The 20294-nt window shown below is 45.6% G+C and overlaps 1 protein-coding gene across 8 annotated transcripts in view; it reads left to right on the top strand.

The window, feature by feature from the left end:
* Positions 1-20294, top strand: part of SMYD3 (SET and MYND domain containing 3) — a 755279-nt gene that overhangs the window by 588385 nt on the left and 146600 nt on the right. For all 8 annotated transcript variants that reach the window (XR_012513694.1, XM_074385664.1, XM_039464247.2 and 5 more), the window contains 2 exons: positions 7420-7507; positions 12573-12747. Coding sequence is in view for 7 of the 8 variants with exons in the window: in XM_074385664.1 (XP_074241765.1) it covers positions 7420-7507; positions 12573-12747 (263 nt within the window). In the remaining variant the exon portion in view is untranslated. The remainder of the gene's footprint in view (positions 1-7419; positions 7508-12572; positions 12748-20294) is intronic.

Raw genomic sequence — 20294 nt, 5'->3', positions numbered from 1 at the left:
TCCCACCTCAGGAAGGTCAAAGGACTTGCCGAGGCCACACAGCCGTGTAGCAGGGATTCGGTTCCCCATCTAATGGCTCCAAGTCCAGCATTCTTTTTTACTAAGTTCTCTGAATCATTGTGGGCATTTGCTGATGAACTGCTAATTGGAACATACTAGAATTTGATCGTGCTTCAGCTTGAGAACATTCCTTCCTTCTCCATATTCCCCAGCCCATAATGCCCACTGACTGGCTGTGGTTGATGTAAGAGCAAATGCTTTATTTTTAGCCACTGTTTTTCCCAAGTTACATTTGAATTGCTTTCAGTTATTTTTGCCAAGGAGGTGGAAATTGATTCCAGCAGAGATATTTCCTGTTAATCATAAAAGTTTTTGAGTGATGTCGTATATTAATCTACTAGTCCCAGTATATTGCCCAAACCAGAGTACCTCAGTCAAAGACACTGCAAATTAAACTTTGTGTCCCTCGTAATTTTGAATTTCAGGACTTTGCAATCTCTGTATTTGAACCTCATTCTACTTTAAAAAAAACAAAACAAAACAAAAAAAACCTTTCTTCCTTTTAAGACATGAATTATTGAATTACTGCAAAAGTTTGTGGTCATTACTTTTATTTTCATCCTATACCCCAACTCTCTTCAATCCAGTCTAATTAGAGTTTGCGTGAGTATTGGATAACAGGAAGTACTGCAAAGCAGATTACCTTTCTCCTTTTCCTCTGCTTTTTAACGAGAACCATCTGAAATTAGCCCAGCAGAAAAGTTTCAACATCAAACACTTGCAAGCTAAGTGAATACATCTGTTCAAGTGTTCCAGATGCAAGATGGGTCTGGGCGGATGCTTGTGATGCTTAATCTGACAGAGCCAGTGGTTACTTTCCCGAGTTTATACTCAGCTAGCCTCGCTGGATTCCAGACTTGTCCTGTGGAAGAAACTTAGCCTTGTAATTCGCAGTGACTACTGGTAACTGGCAGGTATACTTCCTACTCTGAAACCTAAAGGAAGCTTTTGGCGAATTGAATGTAATTGTGTTGAGTGAGACCCTTTTATGTGGTTGTGAGATTATCTCATATCTTCTGGTACCTATTTTTACAGTGAAGGAAATGATCCTGGGGTGCTGATTCAGCAGCTACGTTTGAATGAATATAGAGGCCTCACTGATTCATCCAGGGATAGATGGAACCAGGGGCCCGTGGGCCAGGAGAGCCGTTAGAAACTCAGGAAGTCTGAGGTCGAAGCCGGGAGAGTTAACCGAGCCCACTCCCCGCATAATCCTTGATGCTGTGGTCAGAAAGCGTGGGTCCCGAGCCAGTGTGGGATTTCCTGCATTGTGGGAGGGCATCACAATTGGGTTCTAAATTATGACCGATGCCAGCTGTAGTCGTTGACAAATCCCCACAGCTGCAGTGGGAACGTCTTTCTCCACCTTGATCTCGGTGTGCTAGAGTCAAGATAGAAGTGTGCTGTGAAAAGAACAGCCTGTTGTCGTGGTTGGGATTCTCTTTGTTGTGGAGTTCAGGTATTTTATGCTTGTAATACTGTTATCCGTGGGTTGTGGAAGACCACTTCTCACTCATTCAGTCTGTCACCAAATAGTTACTGAGTGGCTTACCTTGCTGGCACTGGGAGTACAGATATGATGAGGTTATGGTCCCTCAGGGCATTCTGCGGCTACCTGGGAGGCAGTCCTGTAGATCATTAGTGACAGCTCAGGGCTGGGTGGTGCAGAGTGGCCTGGAGGGCCAGAATGACCCAGAAGGCCAACCAGAGAAGGTTTCCTGATAGAGTAATCAGGGGCTGTGTCCTGAAAGGAACAGTGGGAAGAAAGTTGAAGATGTAAATACGCTGGCTGGCGAGCCAAGGAGACAGCGGGAATGCATTTCGGCCCCGGCAGGAACCACGGGCAGGCGGAAATGCATTCCGAGTCCCAGCAGGGTCTACAGGAAGGACATTTCAGTTGGAAGAGGGTGTAGTGCAGTAAGAGAGACAGGCGTGGGTCGGATTTTGGGGTGGAGCTGTGAGAGGAAAGAATGGGGTGAATGAATTGGGAGGGCCATGTTAAAGGGGCTGTGTGGTCAGAGAATGGAGACATTAGACTCACTCTTGCCTGAGAACAACAGCCCAGTTATGCCTTTAATGAATTCTCTCCTGATTTTACTGTTTAAAATAAAGACAGGCTTTTGAAGGACTTCTCTGGGCTGTGCAAAAGAGTGGTGACCAGAGGTGGAGCTAAATTGGGTCTGCGTTATTGAGATCACTAGTTAGCAGTCATCTAGACCAGCCGCTCCTTTTGCGGGTGAGGAAGCCGAGGGCCAGGAAAGGGACGGCTTGCCCCGGGTCATACAGTGGGTCAGGGCAGCGATGCTGCCAGTGCTGGAACCGGCAGGTTCGTAATTCTGTCATTTCCCAGGAAGGCCAGCCTTCTTAGGAATCCTTCTGCTTCTAGGCTGAATTACTTTTAGCATTTGTAGAAAATTCAGCAACAGTATATTTGATGTTTAAATGAATGTAAAATGCATGTTTCTATCCCCTAAAAACAAATTTCAGGACTCACCCATTCAAGCTCGTTTTACATGGTACAAGTAAAATTCAAAGATAAATTTTTTTCCTAAATAACTTTGTCCTGAATTTTATCAAGTGTTTTTGTGTTTGGATATGAAATAATGGAAATAAGGACATAAATTTACTAATTTTATACCTCAAAGACTATTAAAAAAAAAAACCAAAACCAGTAATTTACTCTTCCATTTGCCAATTTAAAAAGTAGATTTAAATTATGCTTCCCTAAGTAGTTTTTCTGTTTCTATACTCATGTCCTATTTATATACCTGTGCAACTGAACGTTTTCCTCCAGCTTGGTGTGGAGGGAGGGGAGGGGAGGGGAGTTAGAGCCAGCGTAGGCGTAGCTGTGAGGGGCAGCCTCAGCGGGATGGGGAGGGTTAGGTGACGTGGGGAACCCGAGAGACCCTGACCGTAGTGGAACACTCCAGGGAGCTGATAGCTATTAGTGAGTGTAGCTTTATCTAGCTCCAATATAAAATGCTCTCAGAGGTATCGTTTCTTAATGTTTAGGAGCAGTTTCAAAGCTTGCTTGCTCTTCTGCTAAGCAAATAAAGGCTTAGGGTCAACCTAAAAGAACAGCTAATCAGCTTATGTTCACTGGTGGCAAATTTCGTTGTGATTGTAATTCTCATATGAAATTGTTTTTGCCCTGGGCTGTGGTCTCACCCTGCTTGATAGAATACAAGATCAGCTGTGGGTTCCATGTTGGAGGATTTTACTCTCCTCTTTCAAGTGCTAGTACGAGGAAGATCTTAGGAAACATGGGTTGAGGGTATTTTGAATTTATTAATTCACAGATACGCGTTTCACCTTTTAAGCAAGTCCAGGAGAGAAATCAAATTTAAGCATGAAGATAGTGGAAACAGCATGGGCTCTGGAGCCAGACAGACCTGGGTTTGAATCCTACCTCTGGCAATTAGTAGTACAAGGACATTTGGACCAATCGTGTAAGCTTCGTGACGATCTTGCATCTCATTTGTGAATTACAGGGATTGATGCCTTCCAAAGGTGTTGTGAGGAATAACTGAAATAAATACAAGAGACGTCAAATCATTACCAAGTTAGTTCACTTTTTCCAGATCCATACTAGAGACATTAAGCAGAGAGTCTGTTACATACGAGATTCTGGGCTAGTATTTGGGAGAGGCTAGATCAGGGAAACATGAGACCTATGTTCAGCTCTAAAGAGCTTACAGTTAAGTGGGGAAAATATGACATGCACAGAAACTGCAGTCCACAGCTCTGGCCCCGCTGGCCTGTGTTGTTCTGGAACATTCAGGCATGCGTCCGCCTCGGCACTTGCGCTCCCCACCCCCTGGAATGCCTGTCTCCTTCACCTCCTTTAGATCTTTACTCAAGGGTCATCATGTTTAAAATGAATTCCCCGCTGCCAGTATCCCTGTCCCTCTTCCCTGCTTGCTTTGCCCCCAACAAAATGTGTGTGTGTGCGCGCGCGTGTACTTTCTCTTGCTTTGTGTTCCACCTGTCTTTTCAGTATGAACACCATGATTATCTGATTTATTTACTGCTCTATCCCTACTGCCTAGAACAGTGCTGGGTTAGGTACTCAGTAAGTGTTAATGGAATAAATGAGTGATCTAACTAGTTAATTTCAAGTACAGAGAGGGCCTGGCACAAAGAGCCCCAGTGGCCAGAAGAGCAGAAGGTATGTTAGGGACTAAATTAATTGTCTGTTGCTGCTGTAACAAATGATCATAAATATAGCATCTTAAGACAACTCAGATTTAATATTTCAGCTCTGTAGGCTGTAGCCTGATCCAAGTCTCAGCGGGCCAAAATCAAGGTGGGGGCATGGCTGCCTTTCTTTCTGGACACTCCCGGGGAGATCTGTTGCCTTGCCTTTGCCAGCTTCTGGTTCAGTTCTTCTCACAGCACATCACCCTGACCTCCTCTTGTGCCTCCATCTTCTACTTTTAAGGACCCTTGTCCTTATATTAGCCCCACCTGGAAAGTCTGGGCTACGCTCAGCTATTGTAGGGTCAGCTGATTGACAGCCAATCAGCCTAACGGGTAGGCGTTATCTGGGAGGCAGTGGGAGGTTGCTGAAGGCTTTGGAGCAGGAGAGTGAAGTGATGGAAATGAGTGAGACTGTTGGAGATGAATATGGGCCTAGAGCAGGCAGTCAGAGGGAGCCTTAAGGCATTTGATCTCCTCTCTCTTCTGTGTACAGAAAGCTAGGGATGTATTTAGAAATTCCTCTTTAAAAAAAGTGCATTTATGGTGTCTTTTAAAAACCACTGTCAAGGCCGGGCGCGGTGGCTCACGCCTGTAATCCCAGCACTTTGGGAGGCTGAGGCGGGTGGATCACGAGGTCAAGAGATCGAGACCATCCTCGTCAACATGGTGAAACCCCGTCTCTACTAAAAATACAAAAAAAGTTAGCTGGGCATGGTGGCGCGTGCCTGTAATCCCAGCTCAGGAGGCTGAGGCAGGAGAATTGCCTGAACCCAGGAGGCGGAGGTTGCGGTGAGCCGAGATCGCGCCATTGCACTCCAGCCTGGGTAACAAGGGCGAAACTCCGTCTCAAAAAAAAAAAAAAAAAAAAAAAAAAAAACCACTGTCACACATCTGCACGACGCGTACGCATAGAGGCCTCCAAAGCCCTGTTATGCAGACACGAGTGCTCCTCACACGCCCACTGCTTCCGCCTGAGGAGGGGTCTCAGGATCTCTTTGCTGTGGTTCTCAGTGTCCTGTCCCTTTTTTTCCCTCTGCCCTGGCACACTTGAGTGACGTTTCTTCTCCCCAGAAACACAGGCTTACTCTGGCAGTGGTTCTCATGGGGTGGTTCCATAAGCCTTCTTCAGCAGGCACGGAAGAGTCTCCAGGGAGAGGGATGGAGTATGGGGAAGTCCCTCCTCCCCCGCCCTTCCGTCACCCCCACACTGGCCCTGCTTTCACAGAACTTCTAAGGTGCCGCTTCTCCCCGACGCCCACTGAAAGTCCCGTGGCTACTGAACACCTGATTTTGAACAGTGTCTTATAAGTGTTTACCCTTTGATTAGCCACTGTAAAGCAGCACTGTCCAACAGGACTTTCTGCAATGACGTAATGAACTGTTCTATATCTGGGTGGTTCGGTGTGCTAGCTACAGCCACATATGGCTGTTAGGTTCTGGGAATGTGGCTGCTGCTGCTGCTGAAGAACCGAATTTTTTATTGTTTGAATTAACTTAAATTGAAATAACCACACCTGGCTGGTGGCTACCTATTAGTGCAGCTTTAAAGAAGCAGGACTTGCTGAGCATGCAGAAGAGACCATAGCATTATCTGTGGTAAGCAGAGTAGTATTTGGCAACCATATAGCCTTTTGGAACCAAACAGACCTGGGTTGAAATTTTGGTTCCAAGCTAGTGATTTACAGGTAAGTCACTTAATCTGAGTCTCAGTTTTATCATCTACAAACTGGGTATGATCAGCAGTATATTAGGGAGAAAGATGTTAGGTACTCTCTAACTTGAGGGGAATAATATTTCACCTCTGAATTGTTGCACATGATAAACATCAGACCTACTTTTCGTTGGTTTTGTTATTTTTCATTATTCTATAGACAGTGTGCCCTGTCCTTCCCTGACCCAGGGTAGACTTCTCCTACTCCCTGCCTGTGTTACCCCATGGGGTATAATCTTACATACATAAAAGAGCTATGTGAAGATAAGACAGCATCAGTAAAGCCTTCAGCATTGTACACACGTGTGGTTTTCAGTCATTGAGCAAGTGCTGACTGAGCAGCTACTATGTGCCGGGCACCGGGCTGGATGCCAGAGATACGTTGGCAAGTGGGAAACATAGAGGGCCTGCTTCCCAAATAGGAGGGCAGGCATTTAATACACGGGAGTCCTCGTTTTATTTACTTTTGATTTTTCAATGTTTTGGGATTTTGTTTTTAGATAGAAGTCAGAATTGGTTCACCTGGGTGTAATTGTACTTTATCTGTGGGTCTCCTAACAAATAATTATTTTATCCTATTCCCCTTTTATTTTTGTAAATACCAGCTTTATTGAGGAAAAATCGCATATGAAGAAATTTACCCAGTTAAACTGTATAATTCAATGGTTTTTAGTCTCTTTGCAGAGTTGTGCAGCCAGCATGGTGTCAATTTTAGAGCATTTTTATCACCCCAAAAAGAAACCCCTACCCATTATCACAGACTCTCCAGTTCCCTTCAATCCTCTTAGCCCTCGGCAACCACTAATCTACTGTGTCTCTCCAGATTTGCCTGTTGTGGACATGTCATATCCGTGGAATTATACACGTGGTCTTTTGTGATTGGCTTCTTATTTAGCATAATGTTTTCAAGGTTCATCCATGCTGTTGCATGTATCAGTACTTCATTATAGAATAATTGTTGTATGGAAACACCATATTTTATTTATCAGTCGATAGATATGTGAGTTTTTTCCAGTTTTTGGCTACCACGAACAATGCCGCTATGAGTATTTGTGAACAAGATTTTGTTGAACATATGTTTTCATTTCTCTTGGGTAGATGCCTAGGCATAGGGTTGTTTATGTGGTAACTCTAATGTTCAACCGTTTGGGGAACTTCCAGAGTGTTTTCCAAAGCGACACCATTGCATTCTCATGAGCAGTGTGTGAGGGTTTCAGTTTCTCCACGCCTTCACCAACCTTTGCTGTGATCCGTTTTAATTCTAGCCATCATAGTGGGTATCAAGTAATATCTCACTGTGGTTTTGCTTTATATTTCCCTGGTGATAAATTATGTCAAGCATCTTTTTATGGGCTTGCAGGCCATTTGTGTGTCTTGGAGAAAGGTCTATTCGGGTCCTTTGCCTATTACTAATTGAGTTATTTGTCTTCCTTTTCTGGCCCAAACAGGATGCTGATATGCTGACTGGTGATGAGCAAGTGTGGAAGGAAGTTCAGAAATCCCTGAAAACAATTGAAGAACTGAAGGCACACTGGAGTATCCTTTCCCCTGTGGACTGGGCTGGGCTGTTGGGACTGTTTGCTTTCTGTCTTCAAGCCCCGCGGTAATCGCGCCAAAGGCCAGGTGTGACCGCCGCATGAGCCAGTGGTTTCCATTCTGTCTCATGGTCACAGGCTGCATCCCTGGCCCTGGCCAGCAGTTTGAGTAATGATAAAGAAGACTGTGGCAAGATCAGCATGAATAATAACTCACCACCATTAGGTAACAATCAAAATGTGTGGCCCAATGGTAGTAGGGAAGTAAGTAGTAGCCTCTTTATCTGTAAAAGGTAACAAATTCCTCAATTCTCTCCTCCCATAACCACCTACATCTCTAGGAAAGAATAGCCTAAAATCCTTAAAATTCAGTGCCACTGACCGTCAGACCTAGAAGCTTCATATTAAACCAGCCACGACTATAGTGGCAATGGGGACTGCTGTACAGATTTTCTCGGCATGAATAGTCATGACCACAGGGGGCCAAAGTTGAGAGTAACGAGAGTCACTTAGGAGGAAGGTCATCTGGGAAGGCTCCGCTGACGTTTTACTGTGCAAAAGATAGCCTGAGTCAGGGGCAGGGTTCGAATAGGCAAAGGCTGAGAGGTGGAGCAAAGCTGCTGAAGGAAACCACAGGCAAGAAGGAAGAGATCAAAGTACAAGAAAAGATGGCAAAAGGGCATCCAGATGCTTTGGGTCAATGATATCCCAGGCACAGGGAGGCTCGCAGTTTTCTGATGATGCTATTTAAAGAGTTGTAAAGAACCAGAGAGGTACTTAGACAGATGTTTCCATTTTTAAAGGTGAAGGCCATGATTTCTGAATCGATAGCCCAGTGGATTTATTAGCAGTCTCAGTAATGAATCTAGGATTGGTTACTACAGAATAGAGAGGAAAGCTGTGATCCTCACGATGCTATGTGGCTTTTCCAAGATAAGGTGACTCCATAAGAGTATGGCTTGCTTTGGTAAAGTTTGTATCAGGATTTTAGGAAGGGATTTGATGAAAAGTAATCAAGAAGTTTATGTTAGATGTTAGCAAAGCTGACTGAATAGCTACATGGAAAAATGATGCTGAATGATTCAGTGCCATTCTGGAGTGCCCTCTTTCCATCTTGGTCCTCTTTAATTCATCATTCCATACCTTGAATGAAGATAGAGAGGACAGGTTTATCAAATCTCCACAGTGACATTGATGGGGAGGACAATAGAGGGGGAATGCTAGAATCCATATCTCTAGAGAAAAGACTTCAAAAGATCCCTAAAGGTTTAAATGGTGTTCAAGTTTTAAAGAGGTGAAATTTAACGAGCATATATAAACTTTCTATTTGGATAAAAAAGTTCAAGTATATAAATATGCATAAGAGCATGTAAAGAAAATTTAGGGCTTCAGTAAATAGCAAAATTTAACAACATTTAAGAGTATAATATCTCCTTAAAGATTACTATGCTCTTGGGCTACATTAGTGTAGATAATGAAATGATAAAGATGATAGTATCGGTCCGATTATTTCTGTAACTTTCCATTCAGTCTGAGGTGAGAAGTATTAATAGGGGTCTAGAAAAACAAACTTGTTTTGAGGGGTGGAACTGATATTAAAGAGGGATTTGAAACCCTGTCTATGATGAGATGGAAGACACTGGGAAAACAGTCAGCTCTGGAAGCAGCAGGTCCCTGGACATGGGCTGAAAGACCCTTTGTGCGCAGAGGAGTGGACTTTTCTGTGTGGTCCCTTGGGCTGAAGAGCCTTTGTGTGCAGAGGAGTGGACTTTTCTGTGTGGTCCCTTGCAGCAGCCTTGGGCCCATGGACAACCCAGCCGGAGTTCAGTTTCAACTGGACAAGGTTTTACTGAAAACTGACCGTAAGCTGGGTACCTTGCTGGTCATAATTCACACGATGGTGCAGACAGAAGTCAGAAAACACGGCCCTGCACTGACTACTCTCCTACAGAGTCGGGTAGTAAAATGTTGGTTCATACATGTTTTGGTAAAGATACAGACTTACAGGGGTATCAGAAACGCAGTAGTCAACTTGGGGAGGTTCAAAGCTTTCAGAGGAGGTGACCACTGAGCTGGGTCTGGGAGGATCCACAGGAGCTCACCGGGCCACCCAGGAGGAGAGGAGCCCAGCACAAGGAATGGCGTGTGCGGACCGTGGACGGCCGCGCTGCTGAGAAGTTGCGGCCGTTTGACAACACGAGCGGAGCGGGTAGCACGGCCGTAACTGCCCAAACTAGGCTTCAGGTGAGAGGGGCCGGGGGTGATTTTTTAAGCAGCAGAGTAATATGATTCACTGAATAAAAGCTCTGTGGTCTGATGGTCTTTCAGTCTCAGTAAGTTGATTAATTCTCCAGTGAATTTGCTTTGCTTCACTTTCCTTTTTCCCCTGACCCTCTTACGGTCACTTAAAAGTGTTCAGGAGAAAAAGTGTGTCTGTTCTGTCCGTTAGCAGTCTCCTCTCTGGGAGGGCTCTCCAGCCCGGCTTAGGGCTCGAGCTCAGCCCCTTACTGGAACAGAGTGACTTATGGTAAACAGCACACAGGTGCCAGGGACTAAATCTTTGAGCAAACACGTCAGTATTAGCTTGGGGGAAAGCCTCTTAGTTAAAATCATTCCATGTTTTGCTCACTGGGGTGTTCTGCAGGAAAGGTTTGCCTTGTTTGCCAAGCTACAGTTGCCAGTGTTGTGAAGGGAAATTGGCGCACGGTCCCTTCCAGCTTGCTGGGGGTAAAATAGATGTATTCCTGTGAGTGGCTGCAGAATGTCACATCTGGCTTTTCTAAGGCTTGTCACCTCAAACCTCTTTAGAGTAAGTTGGAACATATGTAAATGAACAGGCAAGTAAGAGTGGAGGTCAGAGAGCACAATGTTGAAATAAGGCCCACGTCTTGCCACAGAAATGTCTCGCGTTGTGTAAGAGACGGTCATTCCTCCTGACAGTTCGTCGAATAATCTAATCGTGGAATGAAAAGCCGCAGGGGTCAGCCCAGCAATCTGCTACAAAGTCAGGGCCTTGCCTAAGATGCTGCTTCCCCAACCTCTAGGGGCCACATTCAGCAAACTTTAAACATACATGTCAGATGAATATGAGAGGAAATCATGGACTCACTTTTCTTCAGGAAATGTACCTTTTCTGGGATCAGGGTCAATTCCTCCAAGACAGGACTCATCCTCAAATTGTAGGGGTGTGATATAAAAGGCTCTCAGCTGTGCACTCATCTTCTGGAGTAGGATACTCATCTTCTTTTCTGGAGTAGGAACTCATTTTTTGGAGTAGGATACTATGCCTCCCAGAAGCCTTTGCTGGAAAGAAAATACATTTTCTGTGAAAGCTCATAAAGGTATTAGTCTCCACTCTCAGGAGTGTCTTGACTGGTTTATTAGAAGTATTTGCTAATGTTTTGGAAAGCCCTGTCCTGAGGGAGGGTATGGACACTCGAAGAGGCAGGTTTTGCTGGACAGAGAGGGAGAAGGGGCACCCACAGTGGGCTGCCTGATCAGGGCTGGGCATGCTCCATTAGGACATCAATGGAGAAGTTTAGAATTGGGGGCAGGGGATGGTGCAGAGAGCACAGATTGCAAGGAGACTTGGTCAGCTGGGAGTGGGAGGGGTGTGGGGGCGTGAAGTGAAGTTCAGTCAAACTCAGTCCACTGAGACGTTTCCTTTATGCGCAGTCAGGCTCGGAGGTCATGGCGCAGAAGGGAAGCTGGAGGGTCCTAAACACTTATGTAGAATATCCTTTATGCATGCCACGAAATGTTTTCCCGCTGTGCCTCTGACACCCAGAGCTCTGCCTGGCTCACAGTGGGACACACAACGAATCGAGTCATTTTACATACAGTGTATTACTAATTCTATGTTGACATGAGTCATTTTGTTTCTGGCCAATCATAAAGCACTTTGACTTCCTCAGAACCTCAAATCTGACAGATGACAGGACGAGCTTAGATGTGAATCTAGCTTTGCTGCAGTCAAAGGCTAGGCTGCCGCTTTTGTCATTACACATGTAATGACAGCATGTGGAGCAGATAAATGTGGAGCTCCACTGGTTGAAGGTGGGACAGGAGTGAGAGCAGGGCCCGTCCCAGCCCGGCACCCTCCTTGGTCTCTGCCTTGCCTAACACAGTGCACAGCAAAGAAACTGTGGTCCCGGGGTCCTGCTCTCCCACCTTTGCCTTGTTTCCCAGGTAGTTCCCCTGGGAGGGATTCAAAGCACACTCCATAAACCATGTCCTCAGTCCTCTGACTGCCTCTGTAAGACGGGGAATAGCCATTTCCAACTGAAGTCACACCAAGGCTGGATGAGATTACGTTATTGACTCATGGTTAATCAGAAGTCAGTGTTACTGAGGAGCGGATATTCCATCCTTTTTAAAGCATCTTTTCCCCTTGCTGGCAATTTACATGCAGAAGCCCCATTCCTAATATTGTCTCTTATTTTGGGGGTTCAAAACAAGACATTCTAAGGTACTTGGCTTGGATTGCTTTGGCTTTCCAATAAGAAAAAAATGAGATCCAGTGGAAATGGATTTCTTCAAGTTGCTCCACCTAGTGTGTGCCTGTGAGTTGTGTATTTGGTTTCATGTATGCCCCAAACTCAGATAACACAGCAGCAAACATGAGCTCTTCCGCTTCAAAAAGGAATCTTTCTAAAGCTTCTTTAATTTTGAATCGGTTTTTAAACAGAAGCTAACAGTAAATAATTTAAAACTGAATTAACTTAATCTTTAATCCAATTTAACAAAGGACCGTATTTATTTATGACTAGATTGAAAGAGAGTGTGTCTAGGAGTGTGAAGGAAGGACAGTTCTCTGGAAGCCGTAAGACTCCGAAGCACAGGCTTGGCCCCGAGGCGGTTTGTTGATGTCAACAGAATTTCCTTCGCTGAGATGCCACTTCGGTGTTTTGTTTCTCAAGTGCATTTCCAGGCAGCTCATCTGTGAAAAATCACGGGCTCTTCCTTCCCTCCTGTGCTTGGGAGCTCTTCAACCTTTTAGAGGATCTAATTTTACTTTTGTTTTTTCTTGGTGAAGACGAGGAATCCTTAACTAAGGTTAATAACAGAGTGGGAGCAGGTTCTGGCCATGTGCCAGGCGATCATAAGCAGCAATTCGGAACGGCTTCCCGATATCAACATCTACCAGCTGAAGGTGCTTGACTGCGCCATGGACGCCTGCATCCACCTGGGCCTGCTGGAGGAGGCCTTGTTCTACGGTACTCGCACCATGGAGCCGTACAGGCAAGTCCGGGGAGAGGGCTGACGTCAAGGCCAGGACGTCTTGGCGCTGGGCAGAGGACCGGTGCTGTGAAGTCATTCTGATGACTACTTTGCATGGGGCATTCCCATCTGCTTCTCAGCCATGGTGTAAAACCAAGCCTTATTTTATTCATTCCTTTTGTTCATTCATTGATGCATTCATTCATCATCTGTAAGTTCTTTCCATGTGTAAGGCACCATGGGTGTACAGAAACTGATTAGATGCTGTCTCGATCTGAAGCCGACGATTACACCACCACCAGGTGCTTGCAATGACAAAGGCAGGCTCAGGGTGCCGGGGGAGCTGGAGAGGAACGTGGGGCTCAGACCTAGCATGAGAGGCAGCGTCACTGGCCTCTGCTGGTCCAGGTGAGGCTGGCCATATGGGGCCCTCGGTCTGGCTGACAGTAAGGATAGTCCCTTCTCTTTCTTGGGCTTTATGCTTTCACTTGAATCATTTGCCTTCGTAATCACCTTGTGAGCCAGGGAGGACAGCAGGCAGACCTCCTTGCCTCAGCTTATCATTGAGTCGGGTCAAGGAACTATTGGTGATTGCTTTTTGACTGATCTCAGCTCTTCTACACCAGAAGGTGTTTTGCCCTGAGATGTTTTTATAACGTGGAGAAGCTTTGAGGGGGAGGGTAGAGTTGGAGTGGCGAGAGTTAGGCGCTGCTGGGTGTTGCGCCCTGATTTGCAGTGGGCTGAGAGCATAATTCTAGAAGTTGAGACTGAGAGCAGTCAAGGGAAAAGGGACAGAGACATGCGAACCATAATCTGAGGTTGGAATCACTGTCTGTAGCACAGAACAAGGATGCTCATGGCAAGGCACCTTGAAAGCACCTGTGACCAGGAGAGGTGGCAGGGGGAGGAGGTCCCTGATGCATTCTGGGCAAACACTTAGTTTCCCAACTTTCCACATGGTGCAAATACCATGTCAGCCCAAAGGGGCTAAGCAGAGGGAGAATCCAGGACCAGACCGATGCAACACAGGGCAGCAGGCAGGGAGTGGCTGTACATGAGACAACGGAGAGGAAGTTACCAGGGTCAACATAAGAACAGAAGTGAGTCCATGGTCTAGGAAGCCAAGTGTGATCCGGGAGCTTGGTGCAGTTCATGAGGAACCCGAAGACGGCAAAGGCTGTACCAGCCAGGTGAATGGCAGAGGTCCCTGGCCAGCCAGTGGCACCAGCGTGACCCTGAGCATGTTTTCAGGACTTCTGTACGTGGTTTCTTCCACTGCCTGTGGAATCCAGACTGTGACTCAGCTTTAATCAAATTTATCAGGGATTGCCTTGAGGGCTGAGACTGTAGACTTTCCCATGAGCGGTGAAATCCTGTTCAGTGTGATGAATCTTGTGGGTTCTCGGAAAATATGAATCGCATTCAAAGAGATATGGCTTCATCTCTGAGCCTTAGTGTTGCAACAAGAGGCAGGTCGGGTGGGTGGTGTTACTTCGCTGAACTCCAGGGCTTGCTCTGAGGAAGCCACACGGCAGACTGCTGGGTGCGCAGATAGACTCCACGCAGGAGACGCAGACTGGAAAGTCCTGTCTTCTGCAGCGCCATCAGCAGCCGCTGGCTCTTGACGTGGCAGGCACTGCACTGGCTCTTCCTGCCTCAGCCTCGCTTTCCTTTTGATACCCGGGCTTCCCTGCTCAGGCCACTCTTAAGCACAGAAACTTTAAATTGGTCCACCACATCCATAAAGAAGACCACACACTTTCAGAGGTGTCTGTCCTGCACGTATTTTGCAATCTTCTCTTCCCCACGCCTACCAGGGCTTCTCTGAGGCCCTAACTTACCCCTTAAGTAACTGGCAATTTGACTGACTTTAAAGTTAAACAAAGAGACCTTTCTTGTAAGTGAGGCAGGTCCTCCACCAGAATACAGTCCATTATGTTTGGAAAACATTTGGTTATGTTAACATGGTGTTTGGCAGGTCACAATCCCTCTGTACATGTGTACTCGTTCCTACACTGGGTGACAAATTTCCAAGCCTCCCTTGGTCTCTTTCCCTGGAGTGTGTTAAGGAGTTGCTTTTTGGTGGTCTGTATTTCAGAAATCCAGTCTGCATTGATCCAGTTCACATGAGTGAGATAAGAATCCTTTGCTTTCAAAGCTGTAGTTGAGAAAAAGGCTATAAATAATCCAGAACCAACAAAGTTAAGAGAAATGGGCAGAGTGGATGTTGTCATACTTTGCCTTTTTCCCCTTCAGCTTAGGCAGAGGTAAAATAAGGAATATATGCAAACAGGTCCGGAACCCTGCAAGCCCGTTAGCAATTTTAGAACAAAGGCAGAAATACAGAAGTTGGCAATGGTTTTTGCCTCTCACATGTGTGAGGGAATTCCCGCTGTGTGCTCTCAGCCCCCGCGTGGGCTCCCGGCAGATGCTGGAGGTGGGCTTTGTCCTCACCTTTAGCCAAGGACATGAACAGTTAGCCAGGCATGAGTTACCAAGGGATGATTGGATTGCCATCTGCTGTAACAGTTTTACAATGTTAATATATTGTTTGCAACAACTGGATGGAGGTCAAGTCTCTCTTGATGATTTTGTCATTCCTGACCTTGGCTAAATTTTAATTGCTGACCTTAGAGGAGAAAGTGCCCCTATTCCATTTTTACCCAAATTACTGTCTTCGGCTCCCTTCGCGCTCCTCTGTCATTTGTTTTTACTCGATAGATTTTACTCAGTTTTTATGATGCAACTCAATATTAGGTCCTTCATGTTTCATAAAGCAAGTTAGAAATAAGTGACATACAACAAAATGTACTGTCTTTAGTATTAGCTTATAATATGTCTTCTGATAGTATCGGCTTATATATGTGACTATATATGCAAACTCATTTGTCCCTTAGCATTATAAACATTAAACGTAATGAAAATTTTAAAATACTTCATAAATTTTATTTAAAAGTTTAATTTAGTCTAATGTGAATTAGCCAATCAGTAGTTCCAAACTTGGGATGCATTTTCCTACTAAAGCTGTTTACAGATGATGGTGAGGTCCCCAGACTAACCCATGAAAGGCTGCTCAGTCTTCAGTAGTACTAGCATCTGGGCTGTGAATTTCTCCCCACCCCCTAAAAAAAGAGAAAAATGTAAAATTGAACACATTGTTTTAAAATTTTTGTATGTTGATTACTAATTAAATTAGACTTTAGGAACTGGAGAATGATAAGGAGATACAGAGGATTTTGAAGAAGACTTTCAGTATATTCATACGTCTTCTGTTCATTGCTGTTTCGAGATTGGCATATGCTTATAGAGAAGGACAATTTAAGAGCACAGAAAGGTACAAATTAGCCTCATCTTCAAACTGTTGTCCTACTCCTTAAAGATAAGCTTGGCTAAAAGTTTCTTTGCTGAAATGTTCTGTGTGAGAGCAGCCAGTCTGAATATATTCCAGAGCCCCATATACCTCAGCCTTCGCATGCTGTCAGAGAATTGAAAGTAAATCAGCAATCCCAACCTTTGCCAGGGTCTCATAGAAAACATGAGCAATGGATCCATCATAACACACAGAATGTTTCCTTAGAGGCCCTGCTCCCCACATTCTTTTTATTCTTTTCCCAGCTATTCTCCACTCTCTTCCCTTCATGGCTGTTCACATGGGCTCTTCACTTCCTCCTCCTGCACTTCTCTCTGCCTTTCTTCTGCTTGTCTTGCTTGGGGAAGGGCTCATTCCTAGTAGGTCTTTTAAATATGCCTGCTAAGGTGGTGTATGGAAGGGTGGGAATTGGAGAAAAGGGAAGGGGAGCCAAGATAAAGGTCCCCCTTCATATGGGGGGAAAAGAAGGGGTGGGGGCCGGGGAAGAATAACTCCCTAGCCCGTGTTCTTTAACTTTTTCCACTTGACAAAAGTGTAGACATCTGTCTAGTTGAGCTCCAGATTCGCTAGCTTATTCTTTTTACCAGATACGTAGTATGTCATCTCATAGACAGACCGTCATTTTTAGATGGGTAGGAGGGAAAAAAGCTCTAACTCCCTAGCCATGTTCTCTAATGCTCTCCCCCATGCAAGAGTGTAGACATCTGTCTAGCTCCAGATTCGCTAGCTTAGTCTTTTTAACAGATACATAGTATGTCATCTCACCGATAGACCGTCATTTTTAGATCAGTCTCTGTCATTTCCATTTATGTGTACTGTGTCAAACGGTGCCGTGAATAACATCCGTGTACTTATATCTGAGTGTATTGATAGGACTGAATTCATAGGGTAAATCCATATGATAAATTCCTAAATGGTAACTGGCTACATCAAAAGTTACATCCCCTGAACTTAAAGAGTTTTTAAAAAGTTATATTTATTTTACATTTGGATAATTATCTCCAAATTGTACCTCCCACCCCCAACACACACACACACACACACACACACACACACACACACACACAAATGTCACTCTTTCCTCAAGAAAATATGAGAAGGGATGAGGTCGATTTCTGTTGTATCTGGTCGAAAGCCATTTCGAAACATATAAGGGCCTCCATCTATTCCTTCATTACAGCCCACATTATAGGGTGATTGTTAATACTAATTTTGTTGTCCATAAATGGTACTTTTTGTGCTGGTGGGAATGACATGTTTGTGAGATACCTGGGAAAAGTAGAAGAACAGAAATGATGAAGAGACTTCAGTTGTGATCAGAGAAGGAGGCACAGGACGGGGGAAGGAGAAGAAGGCTGATCAAGATCTCAGCTCAGATAGTTTTCTGCTTTGTTGTCAAAAAAGAATGGGGGTAGGTGGAGAGAGCGGAAGTGTAACACAGCCAGCGGTTTGCGTACGTGCCATGGCTGCAAGTCAGGTGTCTGTAACTGAGAGATGGCCAGTGAACTGCAGAGCAGCCCCGTTGGATTTTAATTTTACCCCGGATTGTTTTTGAGACGCTTTGGAAGATAGGTTGATACACCGTAAGGTTTCCTTGTAACGGTACCTTCTACCACTGTTTTCAAGCAGGCTTTTCTGAAGAACTACAGTTGTTCTCTCACGGGCTTTTGTCCATGTGGCATTCTAGTACCGGAGCCTGCAGAGCACAGTGGGAGGGCCTGAGCGAGCGTTTGGCGCAGTCACGTGCCCTGCCCGGGCCTGGCCTTCCCCCCGCCGCAGCTCTGCGTGTCGCTCAGATGCTGTCAGCTTGCTCTCCGAGGATGCTGTGTCTTGTCCCTGTCGGCGAAGCTCATTCCTAGAGGGCAGGCCAGGTCCTTGGCTGTGGCCTCTAGCTGAGACCTTTCCTGAAGCGTGCTCACGGAGTGGGGACTGGAGAACGCATCAGAGCCGGTTCTCTCTCCGGAAGAGGAGATGAGCATCTGAACTTCATCCAGCGTTCTTTCCACACATGGTGTTTGCCCTCCATCGTCTCTGATGAGATGTATGAATTATTGCACCCAGTACGGGAAGAGATGCTTTCTTCTCTGCTTATTCATGTGAACAGTAATCCTTTAGTCACTTAGTCATGTTTTCCACGCTGTAGTTTTCAGTTAAAGTTTCTTTAGTGGAAGGCTCTCTATACAAGATTCTGAGCTCTGGGGGTGTGTGTTGATACGTGTGAAATACTGAATTACCTTGCATACCTAATCAGGGCCTCTTTCCTTCTGCTGTCAATTCTGTAAGGCTTATTTCTTATCGGGACGCTGGGGCGGTGACCACCTACACAGTGATGGGGAAAGGGTCCACCAAGCGTTTTGTTGTTGCTGTTGGGGTTTTTTTGGGTGGGGGGGACTCTCACTCTGTTGCTTGGGCTATGGTGCCCTCTCGGCTCACTGCAACCTTTGCCTCCCAGGTTCAAGCAATTCTCCTGCCTCAGCCTCCCAAGTAGCTGGGACTGCAGGCGTACTGTAGTGGCTAATTTTTATCTTTTCAGTAGAGACAGGGTTTCCCAGTGTTCCCTAGGCTGGTCTCGAACTCCTGAGCTCAGGTAATCCACCCATCTTGGCCTTACAAAGTGCTGGGATTACAGGCATGAGTGACATGCCCGGCCTCCAAGCATTTTTTAACCTTTTAAATATAAGCCCTTTTAATTTAATTCTGAAAGACTTTGTTAATTCGGAATCTAGACATAAAATAATACAATGAAGGAAGGAGGTAAGGGAGGGAAGAACAGAAAGAGGGAAGAAGAAGAAGGAAAAGATATGACAGTGACTGTCACCAGTCGCATGGATACTTACCACACCGCTAACTCCAATGTTTGCCTAATGACTTGTGTTCCACTGTTAGGGCTAACTCGGGGCTAATGGGAGGCTTTAGGTAGGAGGATAATGGAGAGCATGGTGAGCAATATCTCTGGCTCTTTTCTCGGGAAACAAGAGAAATGAGAACATCTCTGCTTCAGCCATCTACTCCTCTAGAATACCTTGACTTCCTTTAGCCCTAATACCTTGCTTGAGATGCCACCTTTATGTTCGGGTAAGACATTTATTGCCCAGCTTTGTGGAGTGGTTCCAGCCCTGAACCTACCAGTTGCGTGAGAATGACCCCGCCTTGTGGTCAATTCTGGAAGAAAAACCTAGGACATTCTGTGCATGGAACTGGCATAAGCTCTGGCCCTTCAACCCCTCTGAAAAAGAGGAGGCAGGATGTCTCGGTCTAGCAGATTCTCCTGAATGCAGCAGCTCTTCTGACTGTTGCTGTCACCTCAGGCATTTGAACAAGTGTTACACTTTCTGACAGACAGCAAACAGGATTAGGTGGTCTGGCAGCTTCTCATGCCACGCCTTGGCCTAACTTGCCTGTTTCCATCTGTCTTAAGGATAAAACAGAATTATTGGGAGCTGCTGATGTATGTGTAGCCCCTGCTGGGGAAGGGGAGGTGACCCATGCATGCTTCCAACATGCTGCGCATGGCAGCACATGCCTACAGCCTTTGCTTTCTGTCATCTCCTGGCCAGACATCTCTGTAGCGTTTGTCACTCCTGGCTGCTAGAGGGCCACTACTCACCATCTTTCAGATGATCCCATCTTGTGTTTCACTCTGGGTGGCATTGCCAGAGCCCTCTGCGGAACTTTGTTCTAGCAACTCTCGCTGTACCAGGAGTCCTGGATAAAGTCCACAGCCACTTTCTTCTCTGACGAGAGAATTCAGAAGCTGCTTGTTCCTTCCCGTGTCCCTGTCGTGAGCTCCCCTGTGCAGTCTTTCCACGTCAACACTGGCAGGGGCGGGGCTTTAGGGAATCAGCTGTCAGTGGGAACCCCCATCTTATTTGTATGCAAGAAGTAGAATATGGCATTTTAGATAAGCCTTGGCCGGTAGGAGACAGAACAAGAGATGGCATTTGGACTACGGAAGCCTACCCATCTTCTGTACCTAATTCTCAGCTTATGCCATGGCCTCCTGGATGCTGAGATCATGGTTGATTTTAATGGTTCCTGGTTCAGGCACTAACTCGTTTTTTTTTTTTGTTATTTTTTTTTTCCAACAAAAATATTTATGGAGACCTACTTACTATATGCACTGTGGTAAACAAAACAGTCAATACAAAGTCCTTGTTCTGCTGGAGCTTACAGATATCCTTCAGCAGCGGGCTGGGGG

The sequence above is a fragment of the Saimiri boliviensis genome, chromosome 14 (assembly GCF_048565385.1).
Source record: "Saimiri boliviensis isolate mSaiBol1 chromosome 14, mSaiBol1.pri, whole genome shotgun sequence".
NCBI lineage: Eukaryota > Metazoa > Chordata > Mammalia > Primates > Cebidae > Saimiri > Saimiri boliviensis.
The sequence above is the reverse complement of the archived record's forward strand: the minus strand, read 5'-3'. Positions and strand labels throughout refer to the sequence as shown.